Raw genomic sequence first — 18,168 nt, 5'->3', positions numbered from 1 at the left:
ACTACTAGTTTGAGTTGCAGTAGGCACCAAAAAGACTTTCCTCCGTTAGCGTGAATGCTGTCATGACCCTTAGGCTTCATTAGCACAGTGTCCTCAGCCTGGGAACGACTCTGGGAGCGCAGAGCCTGGCACTAGTCTATCAGCTCCAGACACAGCGCCTGCCCGAGCCATTACCTGCAGAAGGAATCTGTAAGTATCTGCTCTGCGCTCCCCTGCCAGAAATTCAAGATGCAGACATAGGATTTGGTGCTAACCTATTACATCCTTACTTGACTGGATCTGAGCAATCCGCGACCTTGTTCTGCGACTTTTTTTCAAGAGTTCCCAGCTCAAACACACGAGCTGGCCCAAGGCTGCTCTTCCTAGTGGTACTAAAGTGAACTGAACCTTTACCAAATCTCATAAAAGGCCCTTCTCGCAAAAGATTGGCAAAAGCCCCGGCTAAAAATAAGTAATCCAGCAATCGCCCTCCCCAGAGGAAGCCGCATAGCTCTACAGTCTGTGTTTTTGGGAGGGGAAACTTAGTCCCCGGGTGATTTAACACCGCACACGGACTGAGCACACGAGGATGAAAGCGCCCGAGGTGGTACCCGGCGCGCAGACAGGCTCGATGCAACATGAAGCGGCCCCGCTGGGGGTAGTTTTTATTCCTCTGGGTGCCCCCGAGTGCCGCGGCGCGGGCCGGGGGCACCTCGGCGCGGTGCCCAGCGGAGGCCGGCGGGGCCGGGGGACTGGGGCCGGCGATGGGCACCGCAGCGGGGCCCGCCCAGGTCCGGGCAGGAGGGAGGGAAGGCGGGAGGGAAGAAGGCGCCGGGCCGGGCCGGGCCGGGCCGTGCCGGGGGAGGCCGCGTCGCTCGCTCTTCACGGGGAAACTCTGCCCGCGGCCCGGCCCCCGCTGACGTAGCGCGGCCTCCGCCGCCGGCCGGGCCGGGCCGGGCCGGGCCAGGGGCCGGGGAAGGGGCCGGAGCGCGCGGCCGCTGCGGGCCGGGCCCGCGCGGTCCCTTGCGGTGCCGCCGCGCAAAGTGAGGCCGAACAAAAGGCGGCGCGCGGGGCGGCCCGGCCCGGCTCGGCCCGGCCCGGCGGGAGGAAGCGCCGCCGCTCGGCGCCCACCACATCCTCCCGGCCCGGCCCCGCACCGCGGCTCGTGGCCCGCAGGGCTCCCAGAGCCGGGAGCGCCCCGCGCTCGGGGGCCGCGGCGGCAGCGCTGCCTCGGGGCGGGATGCAAGTGATAAAGCACTTCAATAAAGCTGCTGGGCTATTTAAAGCTCCGCAGGAAGACGCGCAAGGATGTTTTTTTTCCACGCTGCTTCGCCACTTTTATCCTGGGAGGAGAAGGAAGGAGGGGGAGGGGGCGCGCACACCAGAGCCGGGGTAAAACAAATCGCCGCACGAACGCGGAGCGCGCAGCGAGCGCAGCCCGCGGCAGCCGCGGCCGCGCGTGGGGCTTTCTCCGCGCGCCCCGCTCCCCGCCGCGGGCCAAACTTTGTGCTCCCGGCAGACAGGGGCGAGCGCGCGGGGACACACGCACACGCACACGCTCCCACCCCGACGCCTTTTGCGCATTTCCTGCAGCGGCGCGGAGCGGCAGCGGGAGGCGGGCCGGGCTGCGCGGCGCGGCGCGGCGCGGAGGAGGCGGGAGGCGGCGCGGGGAGGCGGGCGGGGGGCGGCGGCTCTGCCCATCGCCAGGGCGGCGGCCGCCCAGCCGGAGCCCGCCGAGAGCCGCGCGCGGCCCGCTCCGCTCCGCGCCGCTGCCGGCGCCCCCCGAGCGCTGCGCGGGCGCCGCGCGCTCCTCGGCCTCGGCGGCGGCGGCGGACGAGGAGGGAGGCGCGGGCGGCCGCGGGCGGCGGCGCGGGGGGGAAGCTGCGCGGCTCGGTGCGCGCGGGGCAGGAGGCAGCGCTGCTGGGGCGGCCGGTGTGCGCGGTTGTGTGCGCGGGTGCGTGCGGGCGCCGCGCTCCCTCCCCGCGGCTCATCCCGGATTATGGTGGAGGGGAAGGCAGGAGGCTCCCGCTCGCCCCGCCGGGTCGTTATGCGCGCGTTTTGATCGCGGCCGGGGGGTTTCTGCGAGCGCGGGCGCCTCCCCCTGCCCTGCGGCCCCCCTCCCTTGTTTTCCATTAGGAATACGGGCGAGAAAATAAATGTATTCACTGGGTGTCGCAAGAGCAAAGGCTAAATAAGCAAAGGTAACGGCGGCAGCAAGGCGAAGAGAGACCCGCACCGTATCCTGCTCCCCCGCGCCCAGACCTGCCCTCCTATTTATTGGTGAGATCTGCCTCCCTCCCTGTCCGTGGTGCGGGTGTTTAATCCCGGGAAAAGTGCAGCCCTCCAGCCATGGTGGTTTTCAATGGCTTGCTGAAGATCAAGATCTGCGAGGCGGTGAATCTGAAGCCCACGGCGTGGTCGCTGAGACATGCGGTGGGTCCCAAGCCACAGACCTTTTTGCTGGACCCTTACATAGCCCTCAACGTGGACGACTCGCGCATCGGGCAGACCTCAACCAAGCAAAAGACCAACAGTCCCGCCTGGAATGATGAATTTGTCACCGACGTTTGCAACGGCAGGAAGATAGAGATGGCTGTTTTCCACGATGCCCCCATCGGGTATGATGATTTTGTAGCTAACTGCACTATACAGTTTGAGGACTTGCTGCAGAATGGGAGCCGCCACTTCGAGGACTGGGTAAGTGCTTGCGGTGCCTGTACCTAGATGTACAGATGTTTTTCTGTGGCATTATTTTGGATGCAACATCTGTATTGCAGAGATGGGTTGCCAAGGGCATGTAATGGCTCTGAAGGCTTTCCGTTATTTTTGTGCTTTGTTACACTGAGATAGTCATGGTTACTGCATATCTAATGCATCTGGTTTACAGACGAGGGAAGAGAGAGGAATACACTGAGCCTAGGTAATAAATGTACGATTACTGCTTCAGCTTCTGAAATCACGTTTCCTAAATACAAGTCTAGTTATCTTACTGTTCCTGAAGAGCTCCATTCAAATGCCTCCAAATACAGAGCATTGCTGCAAAACCCAGATCCAGCACCTAGACTGCGAGTTCTTCATTTCAACATGAACACTCTTGCTCATGTTGTAGCCTGGCATGACAAGCCCTAAAAATACAGATCTGACCTCTGGTATGAGACACTTTGGAGTCTTCCTAGCACCTGGAAGCTCACTGCATCAGTAGGGATGCTCCTCCTTCCCACCAGATAATCTAGACCTTTATACGTGGACCTAGCGCAATGTGTCAACTGACACTTGAAATTAATTCAAGGATCCTGGTGTGTTTTGGCCCCAACTAGACAAATTCTATTGCTTGTATATACAGCATGTTTCACTGCTTCTTCTACTGCATCGTAAAGATACAGATGCTAGCATGTCTCAGTGGGAGTACAAAAAGGCTGGAAAATCCCTGATCTGACATCCTCAGGTACTGTGATATAACATCAAAAAAAAAAAAAAAAAAAGAACACAGGAAGCATGGACGCTTCACCGTTCTGCAGTTAGTTATAATGATATATTCTTTAAATAAGATAAAACAATAGGACCTGTCTTCTGATTTTAAGTGTGCCCTGCTTGACCAGCCATCTGAAATGTGCACGCTCATCTTTTTATGCGTTTATTTATTAAGGTCAAGGATCCTAGTCAGGGCAGTATTTCTCTGGCAAATAGACTAAGAATCCAAGACCAAAATAAAAACAGCAAGAGTTAACAGATCTGAGTTTCTTGCATTCTTTGGGGCTCCTTTATTTAATGCAGAGGTATAAAGAGTTGTCAAACTGATGGAAAGGCAGGAAAGAATTATTCTCCATTTATGCTGATTAAGAGCTGAATAACTTTTACTGTTAGAACTTATATAGTGACAACTTAAAAAAATATGTAATTTCTCCTACATGTGTTACATTATGATAATTAGGATCTAGATTATTCTGATACTCCATAAAAGCTACACATTAGCAAGTTTGCATAATAAAATGGGGTGATAGGCAGAGAAAAAAATAGCAAAATTGGGAAAATACAAATGCAGCAGTACTGCAGATGTCTTTTACCTGGATTGAATCATAATCAAGTCTGGGGCCTTCTGGAATCAGTGGGTCTAGGATGTCTTCACAGATGCTTAGTGAAGGGATAATAGATTTGTGTGCCTTTTTTGTCTATACTACACGTTCCGAGTTTGTGGCCAAATCTGGAAGGACCGTGCAGGTGACAGATGCCGAGTTTGAATTTTGGTGAGCAGTTGTGCTAGGGAACATTCTGGCTCTGATTACTAAGGTGAAATCAAAGATTCAGGCGTTCTTCTTACATACATAGTGGAGTTTAACATGTCGAGGCCCAATGTAAATGTGACCCAGAGGGATCTAAATAACTGAATTAAATAGAGGCTGTGTTTTATTGCACCAGGATCCATGGCAGTCCAGCGAGTGGGGGGTGGGAGGAGACTATGAGGGCATGACTAGAGTTGTTATCTGTTGATGCGAGAGAGTTGAGACTATGGCACTAGATCATTAAAATTGGTCCACCCAATATAATATGGCTTCTGAGGCATCATTTATCTCATTTTCATGTTCTAAGTCCTTGTATTTTGGCTTGCGTTAGTGTGTATGAAATAGTGGGTACTCCACCCTCCCTATATTGCAGTTTGAATTTGCGGGACCACATATTTATGGGATTCTCCTTTATCCTTTCCAAAATATTCCAGTTTACTGAATGTGTTACAGTAATTGTAGTGCTGAATATCTTTATTGGATTGCTAATAGAAACCTTCAGACCACCAGTTCTTACAGTATCACACAGTTTCTTCATCTGATCTCACTGAATTAAAATAAATGCAGTGGCCATGACATCTCTATAGAGTCTACAGTGAGAGAAATACATTTATTGATTGCTTCATCAGTGTCTGGAATCTATATTAAAACCGAGAAAAGAGAAAGCATTTATGAAGTCCAGTAGTCCAAGGGTTTCGCCTTCAAGTGAAATGCACGTGGCCTAAACCAGCATTAGACTAAGATCTACTGGCACCTCGCAGGCAGTTTCTTCTGTTTAATAAGAGAACTAATAATTCCTTCATTCCTTCTTGGCATTTAAGGCAGGTGTTTTTTTAGTGCTCTTTCCCAGCTTTATAACAAGCAAATTAAAAGGAGCAATCGCAGGAGCCCATTCTTCCTCGCTGCCTCACATATCAAACAAATGCAACCTAAGAAACCCTTTTGGAGACCATAACATATGTTTTTGCTGTTCTCAAGTTTTCCCTTTAAGGAGTTCTGAATTTTTCAATTTTTTTTTTCATACGTGTTGGGAGTATTCGGTGCAACTGAATTGTTGCCCCTCTTTACCTTTAGAATGCAACACTTCTTCCAGAATTGAACTGTCATTAATTAATTAGACTTGACAAAATGCTCATATGTTGAGAACAGCTCTGGTCAATATATTAATAGCTTTTACGCTTTCATTCTCATATAATACCGTAAGTATTTTGGTGATGAATTTTTCAATATTTACTTTACAATATCTGCCCTAAGCTCAAGGTTATATTACTTATCCTGTAATATATTTCTAGATAGTTATCAGAGTCCAAAATGTAAAAAGTACTAACAAAGAAATAATGTGGGTTTTTTTACCCTAAAATAAACTATTTATCTCTTTAGCTAGCTCGCCTACTTTGATTTATTATTAATATTATTCTGCTAATCCTTGTATTTTTTCTAGGAGAAGAATTTTTTAGGAAAATACTGGCTATTTTTCTCATGTTAAGCCTGTGCTATACACTGATGCCATGGTTACAGTGGAAACACTAATGATAAACAAGTACCAAGCTTGAAATCATGATAGCCGCTATTGTATTTGGAAGAATAAGATAAATATGACAAACCCTGGTTCTTATTACCTACAGAGTATTCAGCAGTTATAAAAATGATTTCTAGACCTTATGATATATACACTCCCCGAATGTAGACAGATTTTTCAAAGCTGTGGCCTAGCACAGTGGTTCAGATTTTACTAGACGGAAGCTTTTAGAGAAAATGCATACAATTACAAAAAAAATCAGCATGAAAATATTTCTGAAATGCTGTAGTGACAGTTAAAAAGATGGCTGCTTTTCCAGTGGTGAATCAACACAGACATAGCACAGTAAAAGTGTCAGTTTTGCAGATTTTTCTTAGTAATGACTACACTGCAGTTCTAAATAGAGCTTTGGATTGGTGTGACGTTACAGGCTTTTCTATACCCGGATAAAATGTTACACAGAATGGTGCAAAGAACATTCAGGAGGATGTTGGTGAGCTTACGTTCTGAAAAATGAAAGATGGAGCAATAACCAGCCTGACAATTATGATTGAAAAGAAACCTGATAATTTAACATGAAAGCGTTAGCTGTATTTTTTTCAGTTAGATGATTCATGTAGTAACGAAGTACGTGCGTCTTTCTCTAGTTTTCTTGCAAATAACATACGCAAATATTGCAGGTGTGTTAGTAAAATAGATACATTTTAACCAGTAGAATTAAACTCAGGAAGGAAAATTCCTTTTAGGTTAGGCCTCGTGGTTATACCTTTGTGAATTAGAATGATCTACGTTTATGTGTTTGGATGGTTCGTAGCATTTGGATGGGTTCTGTGTTCAAGTCCGCTTCCCAACCATGACAAGAAATGCAGTCAGGGTCACTGGACCTGTGCCAAAGGCTCCGTCTAAGGGTCTTAGCTGTTAGGCCTGGCAAAAAGACCTACTGAGTCGTCCTAAGAAACCCTTTTGCAGGCTTGAGTGGCAGAACTCACCAGGTCAGTCAGAACATCACAACATTGATCAAGAAAATCCTGTATTCCCACTGAAAATATTTTACAATGGTATTTAGGTTTGCGAAGCAAGTCTTTTTTTTTTTTACTTTTTCAGTGCTGATTCTTAAGATATAAATTTAAAAGAGTATGCTTTTAAAAACATTCTTTCCTATTTCCATTTTTATCAGCATGAAGTTAGTCATGCAAATGTGCCATCACTGCGTACAGCAAGTTAATTAAGAATTAATGTAGCATTTCCGTAACAGGTTGATGACTAGTTGTGGGAAGGAGAATGTGGAAAACATACCATCTTTGATTGAGCTATGTGTTTTTGCATCATGCTTACAATGTGCTGCTGAAATTTTTATATCAGAGAGACTGTGTTGGGTCTTTAATTTGTTAAATTCAGCATAAAGTTAGGCACTTAGGGTATAAAGGTCTGAATTTCATGGTGCTGACCTCTCATAAGACAGATGTTTGACACAGGGGAAACACGGAGAAAGATTTAGAAATAACGGCAGTGTGTCATGCAGTAGCAAATCTGTAGACACTTTGGCACTGCCTTTTCTTTCTGAAGAACTGAGAAGCGGGTGCAGGGATTTGCTCGAAGACAAGAGCAGGGGCACGACAAACTCTTTTGAGTCCTTGCCCAGTGAGCTGTCCATTTATTTAAGAACTGTGTCCTTCAGCTCCTCTGATCTGAATTAAGTGGAAAGGCTCCTTAGGTGCTTATCTGAGTTCTCCTGTTTGTTTTTCTTTAATAATCTTTTGCCTTTTCTGCTGAGCCGAAGCGACAGCCCCCTTCGGCAGCAGGTGAGCGGCTCTAGCGGGTGGGCACGGAGCGTAATTTGGATCGTTTTGGCCACTTGGTGCGTTAACCTCTGCTTGTCCCAGGCGCTGCTGTGTGCAGGGCCAAGCAGAGTGTGGCTGGGGTGTATTTACATTTGTATCTTCATCTACCAGCTGAACTCTGTGCGCACTGAAAGTGTTGAAAGGCCTCAGGTTTTTGCTTGGGAAACCTTCACGTCTCATCTACACTGCAGCTGGTGAGCTGCTGAAAAGCACTGTTATCAGAAGAGTATTTACTGAAACCAAAAGGAAATTGCTGCCCTTTTTTGACAGATTTCTGCATTACAAGGCCATCACTGAGCAAATTCTCTCAGGTTTGCAGGGGGAGCATGAGAGAGTTAAGAGATCCTCAGGGCTACCCAGGGACCTGCAGTAATTGTAAGGATGGGAAGCCGTGAAGAGACCCCAGGCGGTTTTGGAGAGGGCTTGGTGCGGGCAGGCGCCTCCCTGTCTTCTCCCTGCGGCGCCTCCTCTTTTCCCACCGCGCTGGGGATGGATGTGGCACCGCAGCACGCAGCGCTCCCACCATCTCGCCTCAGCGCCTCCCTGCAGCCGCGTCCTCCTCCTCCCCGCTGGAAAGGATCCCTGCAACCTGCGCGGCCTCCCAGCCCATCGCAGGGAGTGGAGGGGCGGAGGGCTGCACCTCCAGGAGCTGCTGTGCTGTGGGGAGGGGGAAAGGGCCAAGGAAGAGCTGAAGCCTGGAGGAAAACCTGGAGGAGGATTATGAATAGTTTCTGCTGCCCCACACGCTCCAGCTGCTGTTTTGGCAGCAGTGGCAGCAGTGACACAAGTGGGAGAGAGGGATGCACTGGCATAGGCAAATGGACTAGTTGGTGACCTTATGTTGCCCACTGACCTGTTTTTTTTTTTTTTTTTTTTAACCCTCCTATTTTTGCCTTTTGCTTCTCTCAGTGTGTAGTTTTCAAAGCCTCACATCAGACATGAGTAAATCTGCTCGAGGCATGACAGATTTGTGGTAGGAGGAGTATTTCTCTGGGCACTGAATACAGGTAGGTCAGGGTTTGATCCCTCGACTGATCAGAATTCTGGCTTGCTGTTGCCAATACCAATACTGGTAGTAAGTCCCATATAATAAAAGCAATTCCCCTGAACTCTGCAGAAGGATTTGTCGAATACATTTACTAGAGGCACAGTCCAATTTATAGGTATTATTTCTAAGCTGGACTTCAAGAAATGTCTGAATCTGAAGGAAAGAATTCCTGTATGTGCTCCTACAGCCAATTTTTGGACAGCCCGTATTGTTCCTCCAGCTCAGACAGTTGCACAGATACTGTGCAGCAGTTCCCTGATCTCTCTGGGTCCGCTGGGTTCACTGCGTTTCATGTAGGCATGTGTTTAAATTCTTTCCTGAGCTGGGGCCTGTGTTCCAAGGGAAAGCTGACAATAAATAATACTTAACAACATCCTTTACTTTCATTTTGCTCTTTCTGATTTATTATTCTACTGCAAGCCTTGCATGTGCAAGCCGAGTTTCTGCACTCCTCGGCCATCAAACTATGTCTCTGCCCTCCCCATCCAGAATTCTTTAAATACTGCTGAAATGAGAATTTAAGTTGGAATCGTAGGATTTGGCCTCTAAGTGTGATATTTCCACTCCTTAACTAAATGCCTATTTAAATAAACTATTATGTTTCAAAATTTGAAGGGGGAGTGTGAATACAGTTCATAAGAGTCAGAGGTGAGAGCCTTTCTGCTTGGAATTGGCTGGCTGAATTCAGTACTGCCTTATCCAGTATTTCCTTAATCCTCTTTTCCTCACCCCAATTATTAGACTTAAGAGAGAAAAAGACATCTGTTCCTTCCCGTTCATGGTAAGAGAGGTTTTGGAAAGGACAAGGTAGGCATGTAGTGGGAAATTTGTGGTCAGAGAGTATCGGGAAGAGAATTTTCCTCCATCTACATGGAAAGGTAGGGCTGGAAATATCTGGATAAGGAGTAAGATCAGAAGTCCAAAGATAGTTTGGAAAACTGCCAGCTTTGGGGGAAAACAAACAAACCCTTTTGTCTCTTGCAAGGAGTAAGACTGAGTAAGATCTTAAGAATGGGATTATTTCCCTTGCCTTTTTGAGACATGCAAACTGTAGCTGCTGTAGAGGTTTCCCCGTATATATGTATCATATAGTTTGGGGGCAGAGGAGCCGTTAGGGAAGGCTGGTAAAATCTTTTAACCATGTATCTCTAAGCAGCTGCTTCCCTGTTTGGCAAGCTGTCACTAGAAGATGTTAAAAGTATATTCAGCAGTATTAATATGAAATTGCAACTCTAGAATTAATAAATAATTCTAAAGTTTGGGTGACTTCTGTAATGACTGTAGTGACTTTGCAGTGTTGTGTACTTTGTATTATATTTGAGTAAAGTGAAATGCAAATATTTAAGAGTATCTACAGAATTGTATCTAATCTGATCATTAGTCAGAGTTAGTGGCTTGAATTGCTAGTGCAGTTGATTTCAGCTTGTTGTCTAACTTATGTTGCTCTTATAGCTAAAATCTTAAAATATCACTGCAATGATATGAAAGGAGTGACAGAAACTCAAATCTCACTTTTTCTTTTTTTTTCAGAATATCGCAGCTAAAAAAGCTGGTGATATTGGTGTGTTTCCATTAAATCTAACAGGAATTTTAACACTCATTTTATTGGAAGCAGTGTGAAAGGGATGCTCAATAATTCTGAGATTATGGATTTAAGTAGGACTTAAATCACTGAAGAAATAAAGGAAGACTGTTGCTTTTAGAATTAAGTAAGGCAAATTTTGATTCCATCAGAGCCTTGCTGGCAGCCAGTTCTGCCTTGTATCAGCTAAGTTGAGCTGATTTAATTGTTACAGACAACAGAATCATTTTGGTCGTATCTGGTGTCCTGCTGGGCAGTTTCAGCACACGCAGGAGCAACAAAAAGGCAGAAGTAATGGCTAGATGTTACCAAATACTTTCATGCCCATATGTTTGACCAGTGAGCCTCTGCTGAATTGAAGTATCTTAAGTGCATAGTAGGCAAACTTAATGCTTAAAAGGTGTTTCAATCAATTAGTACTTTTCAGTACTTTATAGTATAAATGCGTTGCCATCCTCTCCCTCATCATGGGGAACTAGACTTCTTATGCATGATAGTATTGGTCATAGTTTGGAACATTGGCCAATTTAACAGTAATTTAAAAACCTGTATTTTTTTCAAATGTTAATATTTGTAAGTGTGTTTGGATAAATGGTGAAGTGGTAGCAGTGGGACTGGTGCAATGGTAACAGAAACATGATGGGAAGATTGATGCATGCTCTGCAAAGGTGCTGAGGAGTGTGTTGGATGGAATTGCACTGCTTTGTTTTGCAGAATAAAACCCAGCGAGACAAGAGGGTTTTCCTCTTCCTTTATTTCTTTTATTTTTCTCTTTATTGTCTGTTCTATCTCCATGCTGACAGCATCCATCTTTCTGGATCTGCTCTGGCTCCAGCACAGTTAAGAAATGATTGAGTGCAGGATCCCTTGCAGGATTGCACAAGGTTTGTTGTTGGTGACACGAGCCAACTACATGAATTAAATGTCCTGCTACAGATCTTTACAGAGACCTATTGCAAGTATAGTTCTCCTGCTGAGACCAAATTTACTCATTATGTATAAGTCTTTGCAGCATCTGCCAACTTCCCCTTATTTCAAGGTGTGATTGATCCGCGGTTTCTAAAAACAAATGAGCTTCAGAATGTGTTGGAAAAAAGGAAAGGCTAGAGGTCACCCAGGCTGTACAGAAATAGCTTTGTCCACTTTGTTCCCCTTCTCACATGGCTCTAACTGGATTTATTGAGGAATCTTTCTTTTTTTTTCTCCATGTCCTTGCCCTTCCCTTCCTTATTTATCTACATTTGCCTTGGCATCTCTTGAACTGCTGATCCAAGTGGCCTTTTTCTCTTCTCTTTAATTCACAACTGTCGCCTTCTCCCCAAGCCCTGGCTGTCTTAACTTCTTTTATTTTCTTCTTATTGTTGCCTCCCATATTGCTATTCTATATATTGCTATTATTGCTGTTCTTCCATCATGCCAACTCCTCCCATCCGAGCGCTCTGTCGGACTAGGGAGCTACTTGGACAGAGGGATTTTTAGTACCCCAAGCTCTGTGAGCGCTGCCCAGCAGCTCTCACCCAGAGTGTCTCCCTGAGCTTCGCAGCAAGGAGCAGGGAGCTAACAGGCAGCCTGGGGGGTGTCTGAGCAGTCATCTTCAATCAGAAAAAGTGATGTTCCAGGTTTCTGGTTACTTACACCAACTGGAGAAATAGCTGAAGAACAAAAACGTAATGCAGGACGCTTGAACAAAAGTCTGTGATTTTAGCAGAGCCAGTGGGGTGTTGAAGGGACGTGATGAGCTGTCCCTGAAAACTGGACTGTTCCAAACAATGGAAATAATACTGTAAAATTTTAGTTGATGCTAGTTATTGGGATTTTCACCCAGGGAATGACAATCAAAAAATACCCAATATAATTTGCCTTTTTCATTTATATAAAGTGAAATTATGGTTTCTGTCTTCAAAAAATTACAGTTTACGCACAAGTCAGGAAGAGGCAGTTTGAAGAAACAAAAAGAAACAGTAAGAAATTATTGTCAAATAGGATAAGTAGTAGAGGTAGCTGAGCAGCAGTTCTGTTCAGTCCAGCTTTGCTAGGTGTCCCGAACTCGAAATCCCAAATGGAGAGGAAATTCTGCTGGAGATGCTGTGACGCTTTGGTTGATATGCTCTTCCTTCTTGCGGAGTTGGTAGGAAGCGGGGGAATTGCTTTTATCACCTAGCCCCATGGCTCCCAAATTTCTAGGTTTTATTAACCTCTCATGATTATCGTGTAGCAAATGCTAGTCGTTACATCAGCAACAAGCAACAGTGCTTTTCACAGAAAGAGCTCTTTTTGATAAGTGTTGGGCTATAATTTATTTTTAGATATGTACTGTAAAGTCTGTTGCTTTAAAAAGAATACTGGTTTAGTGGTCACATTTAGGAGATGGCTCAGCTTTTTCATATTTTATGAGGCCATGTAAAAGGTTTTAAAATACAAATTCAGCTAAACTGTTTTTAAACAACTGCCTGCTGCAGTAGCAGCCCAGACACTGTGACCTGCTCGATCTTGGAGGATGTGTTTCTTTGCTCTTTTCCTCCCAGTTCACACTCATGCCTTTTGGCAGTTTCCACAATAGAGGATATCTTATTATCCTCTTGTATTTATCATTTATTTGGACAGTGGGGTCCCAACAATCCTTCTGTGAAAGGCACACACTTTGCAACAGTCATACGGCATAGAAAAAAATAGATCCGTGCACTTGACCTCTGCTTATCCTAGCTCAGCACAGTGCGAAAAAACAGACACTTTCCATTTACAAAGTTAGGGGTTGTATTGGTAAGAACCTGTATGAGTAAGCAAAAAGCCACCATGCCTAAAGCAAACACACCAGAAATTTCGTTCTGTGATGCCTGCCTTATACCAGTGACTGAGGCACACAGGCCTAAGGAGCCTTGTGCACCAAATGAATGCTCTCCTATATTGATTTTAATGGAAATTTCTTTGAGTGGTGTGCCATGGTGCCAAAACCTTTGAGAGTACTTGGTTATTATTTATTTGCTTGCATAATGATCTACTGTGCTAAAAGGTACATTAGAGAAATGAATGCTTACATCACCAGCAACTGAATTCCTCAGATGTTTAATATTGTATTAATTATTTCTCAGAATCGAGGCCTCTTGTACATTTTTGAAATATGTGCAAGTCGTTGTAAAATTGATGCTTTTCATCAATGATTATTTCAAGGTAGGATCCACACTAAGTTTACTTCGTGGGTTTGTGAGTCTGTGCATGCCCTGTTCAGAAAGAGCAGTCCCCCTTCCATGAGATTTGCCTTCAGCCTACATTTTTTTTAATTAGTATTATTTATAGATCTTCTATAGTTCTTAAAAGAAAAAAAAAAAGGTAACATTATTTTTTTGGACTGTTACCTCATTAATTAAACAGCAGTATATTATTGTATATTTGAACAGAGTACAATTAAACTGAACTCTTGCCTTGTTTGAATGTACTCTTGACATCAAAACGGCAGGCTTTAACATGTTCCAACAATTATATTCTATTTAAAAGGTGTGTGCCAAGCACAGCCAAGCACAGTTTTTCCATATCGGTGTTACTGCCCTGCCATAAAGCTTTCAAGATCTGCAGCACAGTCCAAAGTTTAGATCAAAGACGATTTTTAAAATCAGATTTGAATTATGAGAATGCCATTCTGCCTTTTATGCTGGTCCTGGAAGGCTGAGGTAAAAAAAGCCTCTAGCTGGAATTAAAGATAGGGCCAACTCTAAGAACCAGGTGCAACTCTGACGAAGCCTCTTTCCCCTGCTGCACTTTCCTGTTGTACTACAGGGGCTGCTTCTGCGTGGGGCTAGGGTAAGTGTGGCAGTGAGCAGTAACACAAGTGACAGGCCGAGTGTCTTATGGAACTGCTGCAACTCTTAGCTCTTACAGTAGTCAGGTGAATTGGCCCTGGCCCTGCTTGCAGATTAGCAAATGAATTCTGATTTTGCTTCCTTGCATCAGTGCGTGCCTGCAGAACCTGCGTGTTTGAACTTTGTGCACGGTTAATCAACTTTATGATGCAAATAAAGTGAAGTCTTAGAGACTTTTTATGCACCTTTGAAAATGTGCTTGATACTAGTGGTATCCCAGGAGTGATAAGACTGAAGCGCTGAAACCTTCTTAAAGCGTGGGATGCATCCATTCTGAGAGGATGATGATTTTGAATGTAGGAATTGCTACTTTATAACTCTCACTGTGCATTAAATAGCACAGATAGTGCAAAAACAGAAAATTCATAGTTTGTTCCTCAATGATCTTATGCTGTGAAATCAGATAACGTATTCTCTCACTTTTGGATAATAAGATCATAAACTGTAAAAGATCTTTGAAAGTTTCGTACCTGTGTATCAAAATGGAAGTGCAAAAGCCAATCTCGTAGTAAATCTGTAGCAACAAAACAGAAACATGCAACAGGAATAACTGGTGTGTTGTTGCAACTTTAAAAATATGTTTGATGATGAGTAGTTGTGTGACTAGTTAAGGGAAGGTTGTTCTTACACGTCAGCAGCGAAAGAGGTTGAGACTTAACTTGTGTGCTCAACCAATGAACATGTAAATAAGATGGACACTTTTGGTAAGGTTCAGTCAGCAAAGTGAAGCTGCTTTGTAGTAGGCCAAATAAGACAAAATAGGAAGATTGGATTTTTAACGGGCTTTATTAAAAAAAAATGTTTCGTAACATCACGGCAGGTCACAGGGTAGAAATGCCTGTCATCGGTGTTGTTTGGTTTCCTTTAGTGCTCATGGTAACAGGTGAGGCTGGTGTGTTCATTTGCAGCAACACAGTTCCTGAACCTAATTACTTTATGGTCTGAAATTCTAATGAGCAATGAGATAACGTGTAATAACTTCATCATAATTTTGCTTGCTGTGAACTGGTCAGACAAGTTTTTACATACTTAGTTGTCCTGCATCTAACATGTTATCTCCTCTGCTCTCTTTAATTTTCGCCTTTATTTCCATTCACATAATGCCTTCAAAAAACGAGGATATTGGTAATGGGAAATGATGGGATGGACATCTTTTTGTGATCTGAGTATAAATCTGTTTATAAAATAAATATTCCAGCTGTTTATATTATGGTTCCAGAAGACGCCTTTGTCTACTTTAGTTCTCCGCATATTGGTATATAGCTCTTATCTGTCTCACATAGTAATTAAATTAATTAGCAAAATTTCCAACCTGGAAAATCTTCAATGTAGTCATCTTTACGGCATTCTTAAGATGAAATGTAATGGATGGAGAACGTGACTTTACTCCATGCCACGCAGAAATGCAGCACAAGCATCACGTTTTTCATCTCGGAGCTTTGCAGTAGGGCTGCCAGTAACCTCATTTTCACAGTCAGGAAAGTGGGCCTGAGAAACGGGATGAATTGATCAGTATTCTTCATAAGATCAGGGAGCAAGGCAAGAGCAGAACCGAGAATCTTGAACTGAGGCTTCTGACTGGCACTGGTTAAATATCTTTGTTTCTGCCTTGCAGCATCTTCCTCTGCTCTCCATAACTCATCTTACTTTGCCTTCCTGAAGTAAGAATTTTTACCATAATGTTTCCATTTCCTCCCTGTAGCATGTCTTTTGCAGACCGTTGGGTTTGATGTTTTGGTTCTCCAACCACTTCTTTGTGGGGATGTTTTCCTTGCACTGTGGTGCACACACAGAAATTCAGGATCTTCTTGCTGTCTTGAATCTGGAGCTTTCTCTATGGAGGTACAGAGCTATAAGACCCGTCTTTCAGAAGGTTATCATGCAGTAAGTAGCTTGAAGCTGTGCTGCCTGTCTGATTAAATAGTTAGGGCCAGCACCTGTCTCACTGTTATAATAAAAAAATGCCAGTAGAGGTATCCTGCATGCATGCATTTTGGATATCTCTGGTACTGAATCTATCCCCATATCAATATACATAGGCTGCCAAAAGAGCTGAAGAATACCAAGTCATCATTGGCAATCCCATAACTGAAGTTTATAAGACAGCAGCAGACAAAATGTAAAGCTGCAGGATTTGTTTTTTGATCATTCATGCACATAACTGAAAGTGGACTTCTATTTGGGTCACTTATTTGGAAACAAACAAACAGAACATTTGATTTTCCATTTTTAGGGCCCTATCTTGGTTAGTAGCAGTAGATGTGATAGATTTTTGTGGAAGGGCTTAGGATGATACAGCTGGAGCTGTGTGAAGAGGGAGTGGGTGCAGCTGGTGTGTGCTGTGAGCAGCTGTGCAATGCAGCAGTGCCCGATAGCCCAACAGCTGAGCATGTTTATAAAACAGATACAGTGAGATTATAGTGGGGTTGCTTGTTGGGGAGGCTATTAGCCTGTGGTTTACACAAGGCCAGCCCTGGTCTGGAAAAAGCCACGGAGTCAGTATACCGGCTATGCTAACATGTCTTGGGGTTAATCTATCGGGATTGATTGTGAGCTGGATAAATTGGTACACATTATAGCAAGTGAGGTTTTGTTTTATTTGAGGAAGGGAGATTCTGTGCAATGTACAAAGAGGTGTCAGCTTAATCACCCATAGTTTTGGAAATTATTGAATTTTTATTGTACTTGCAGCTCAAATGGAGAGTGCAAAGCACAATATACCTACTGTCATTCTGCCATAAAAAAGTTGCACTCTCTTGGGTCTTTTAATCTCCTGTGTATATATACATATATAATCTCATGTGTATTTTTTACTTACAGTCCTGTAATCCGAAAGGCATTATGCACACACTATGGAAAAAATGTGAAAAAGGTGGTCATTAATGTCCATCACACAAATGTAGTCAGTGACTAGAATATCAGTTTTGTGGTGGAATGGGAAGCTCAAGATATTGGAGTACAAAAATGCTAAATTTAAGGCATCATTTACTCAAAATTTTCATCTGTTCACGAGAATTACTTTTGAATTCTAGGCCTGGACATTTGTGTATGGCCATCCAAAATGTAACAGTGACTTTGCAATGCACTTGACAAGGGTCTAGAGTGAGAAGCCAGCGTTCTTGGGTCATAGTCTTGTTTAAATGTGGTTGATTTCAAATATATGTGGCTCATGAAATTTAATAAGAATAGCAGCTTCAGAATATTAGTTAGAATATTAGTTAACAGCCTGATTTCTGACCGTAAATTTGTAATAGTGCAACACCTTTGACTGCAGTGAACTTGGTACTTTTCTGCACTATCTTTATGCAAATATGGGAAGGCCCTAATGCAACCAATTTCCTCCAAATTCTCCTAGTGTGACTGGTTTACTTCCCTGGAATAGTAACATTAATTAATATTAGCTTTGCTAAGACAGAATGGTTTCCAGGTGAATTCCAGGCGAACAGATTAGCTTATTAATAAAGTTGGTAAGTCCACTGTACAGTGTGAGACCATGTCCATAACCATCATGTCAGTGTGAATTCAACATCTGTGTCCTCACTTCTTAAAATATGAATCTAGTATGTTAGATGTTTATCTCAAGGTTAATGTATTTCAGCTGCCAAAAAAGTGAGTGTGGGAGGGATACCCAGCAGTTCTGAAAGTAACTTTGCTCACAAACTAGAGTCCCAATAAAAGCAATAGTCAATGACCCACAGTAGCTCCTTTAGGCCTCAGACCTCACTTCTGCTCAGATCCCACATTGGAGAGATTGCATCTCCAGACTACTGGCTATCGGCTGCTTTCTTTCAACCCTCCTTCCTAGGGCTGATGCTGCTTTTCCCATACTACTTTCCTCTTGCACCCTACTCACCTAGTGGTAGTTGCTGTCACTGTTTCACTGGTTGCTGTTGAAGTCTCATCCTTTGAGAAATACCAAGATTCTGCTTCTGGCACAGGTTAAAGATTTTATGACAGGCTGCATTGATCAAAATTCCTGTGAGGGACACTGTGTCAGAGAAAGAGGGTATAGCCATGGAAAACAAGGTATGTAGTAGCCTGATTAAAAAACAGAAATAAAAAGAA

At 44.1% G+C, this 18,168-nt stretch overlaps 1 protein-coding gene across 1 annotated transcript in view; it reads left to right on the top strand.

Moving 5' to 3' along the window:
• Window positions 1-1,926: 1,926 nt before the first annotated feature.
• PRKCE (protein kinase C epsilon) overlaps window positions 1,927-18,168 on the top strand; it is a 267,657-nt gene continuing 251,415 nt past the window's right edge. Inside the window, exon 1 of the mRNA XM_088524275.1 lies at window positions 1,927-2,676. Within this exon, the coding sequence (XP_088380401.1) occupies window positions 2,329-2,676 (348 nt within the window). The 5' untranslated portion in view covers window positions 1,927-2,328. The remainder of the gene's footprint in view (window positions 2,677-18,168) is intronic.

The sequence above is a fragment of the Tinamus guttatus genome, unplaced genomic scaffold, assembly GCF_059628265.1.
Source record: "Tinamus guttatus ecotype Peru unplaced genomic scaffold, ASM5962826v1 Tinamus_guttatus_pri_ptg000208l, whole genome shotgun sequence".
In the NCBI taxonomy this organism is placed as follows: Eukaryota; Metazoa; Chordata; class Aves; order Tinamiformes; family Tinamidae; genus Tinamus; species Tinamus guttatus.
The sequence above is the reverse complement of the archived record's forward strand: the minus strand, read 5'-3'. Positions and strand labels throughout refer to the sequence as shown.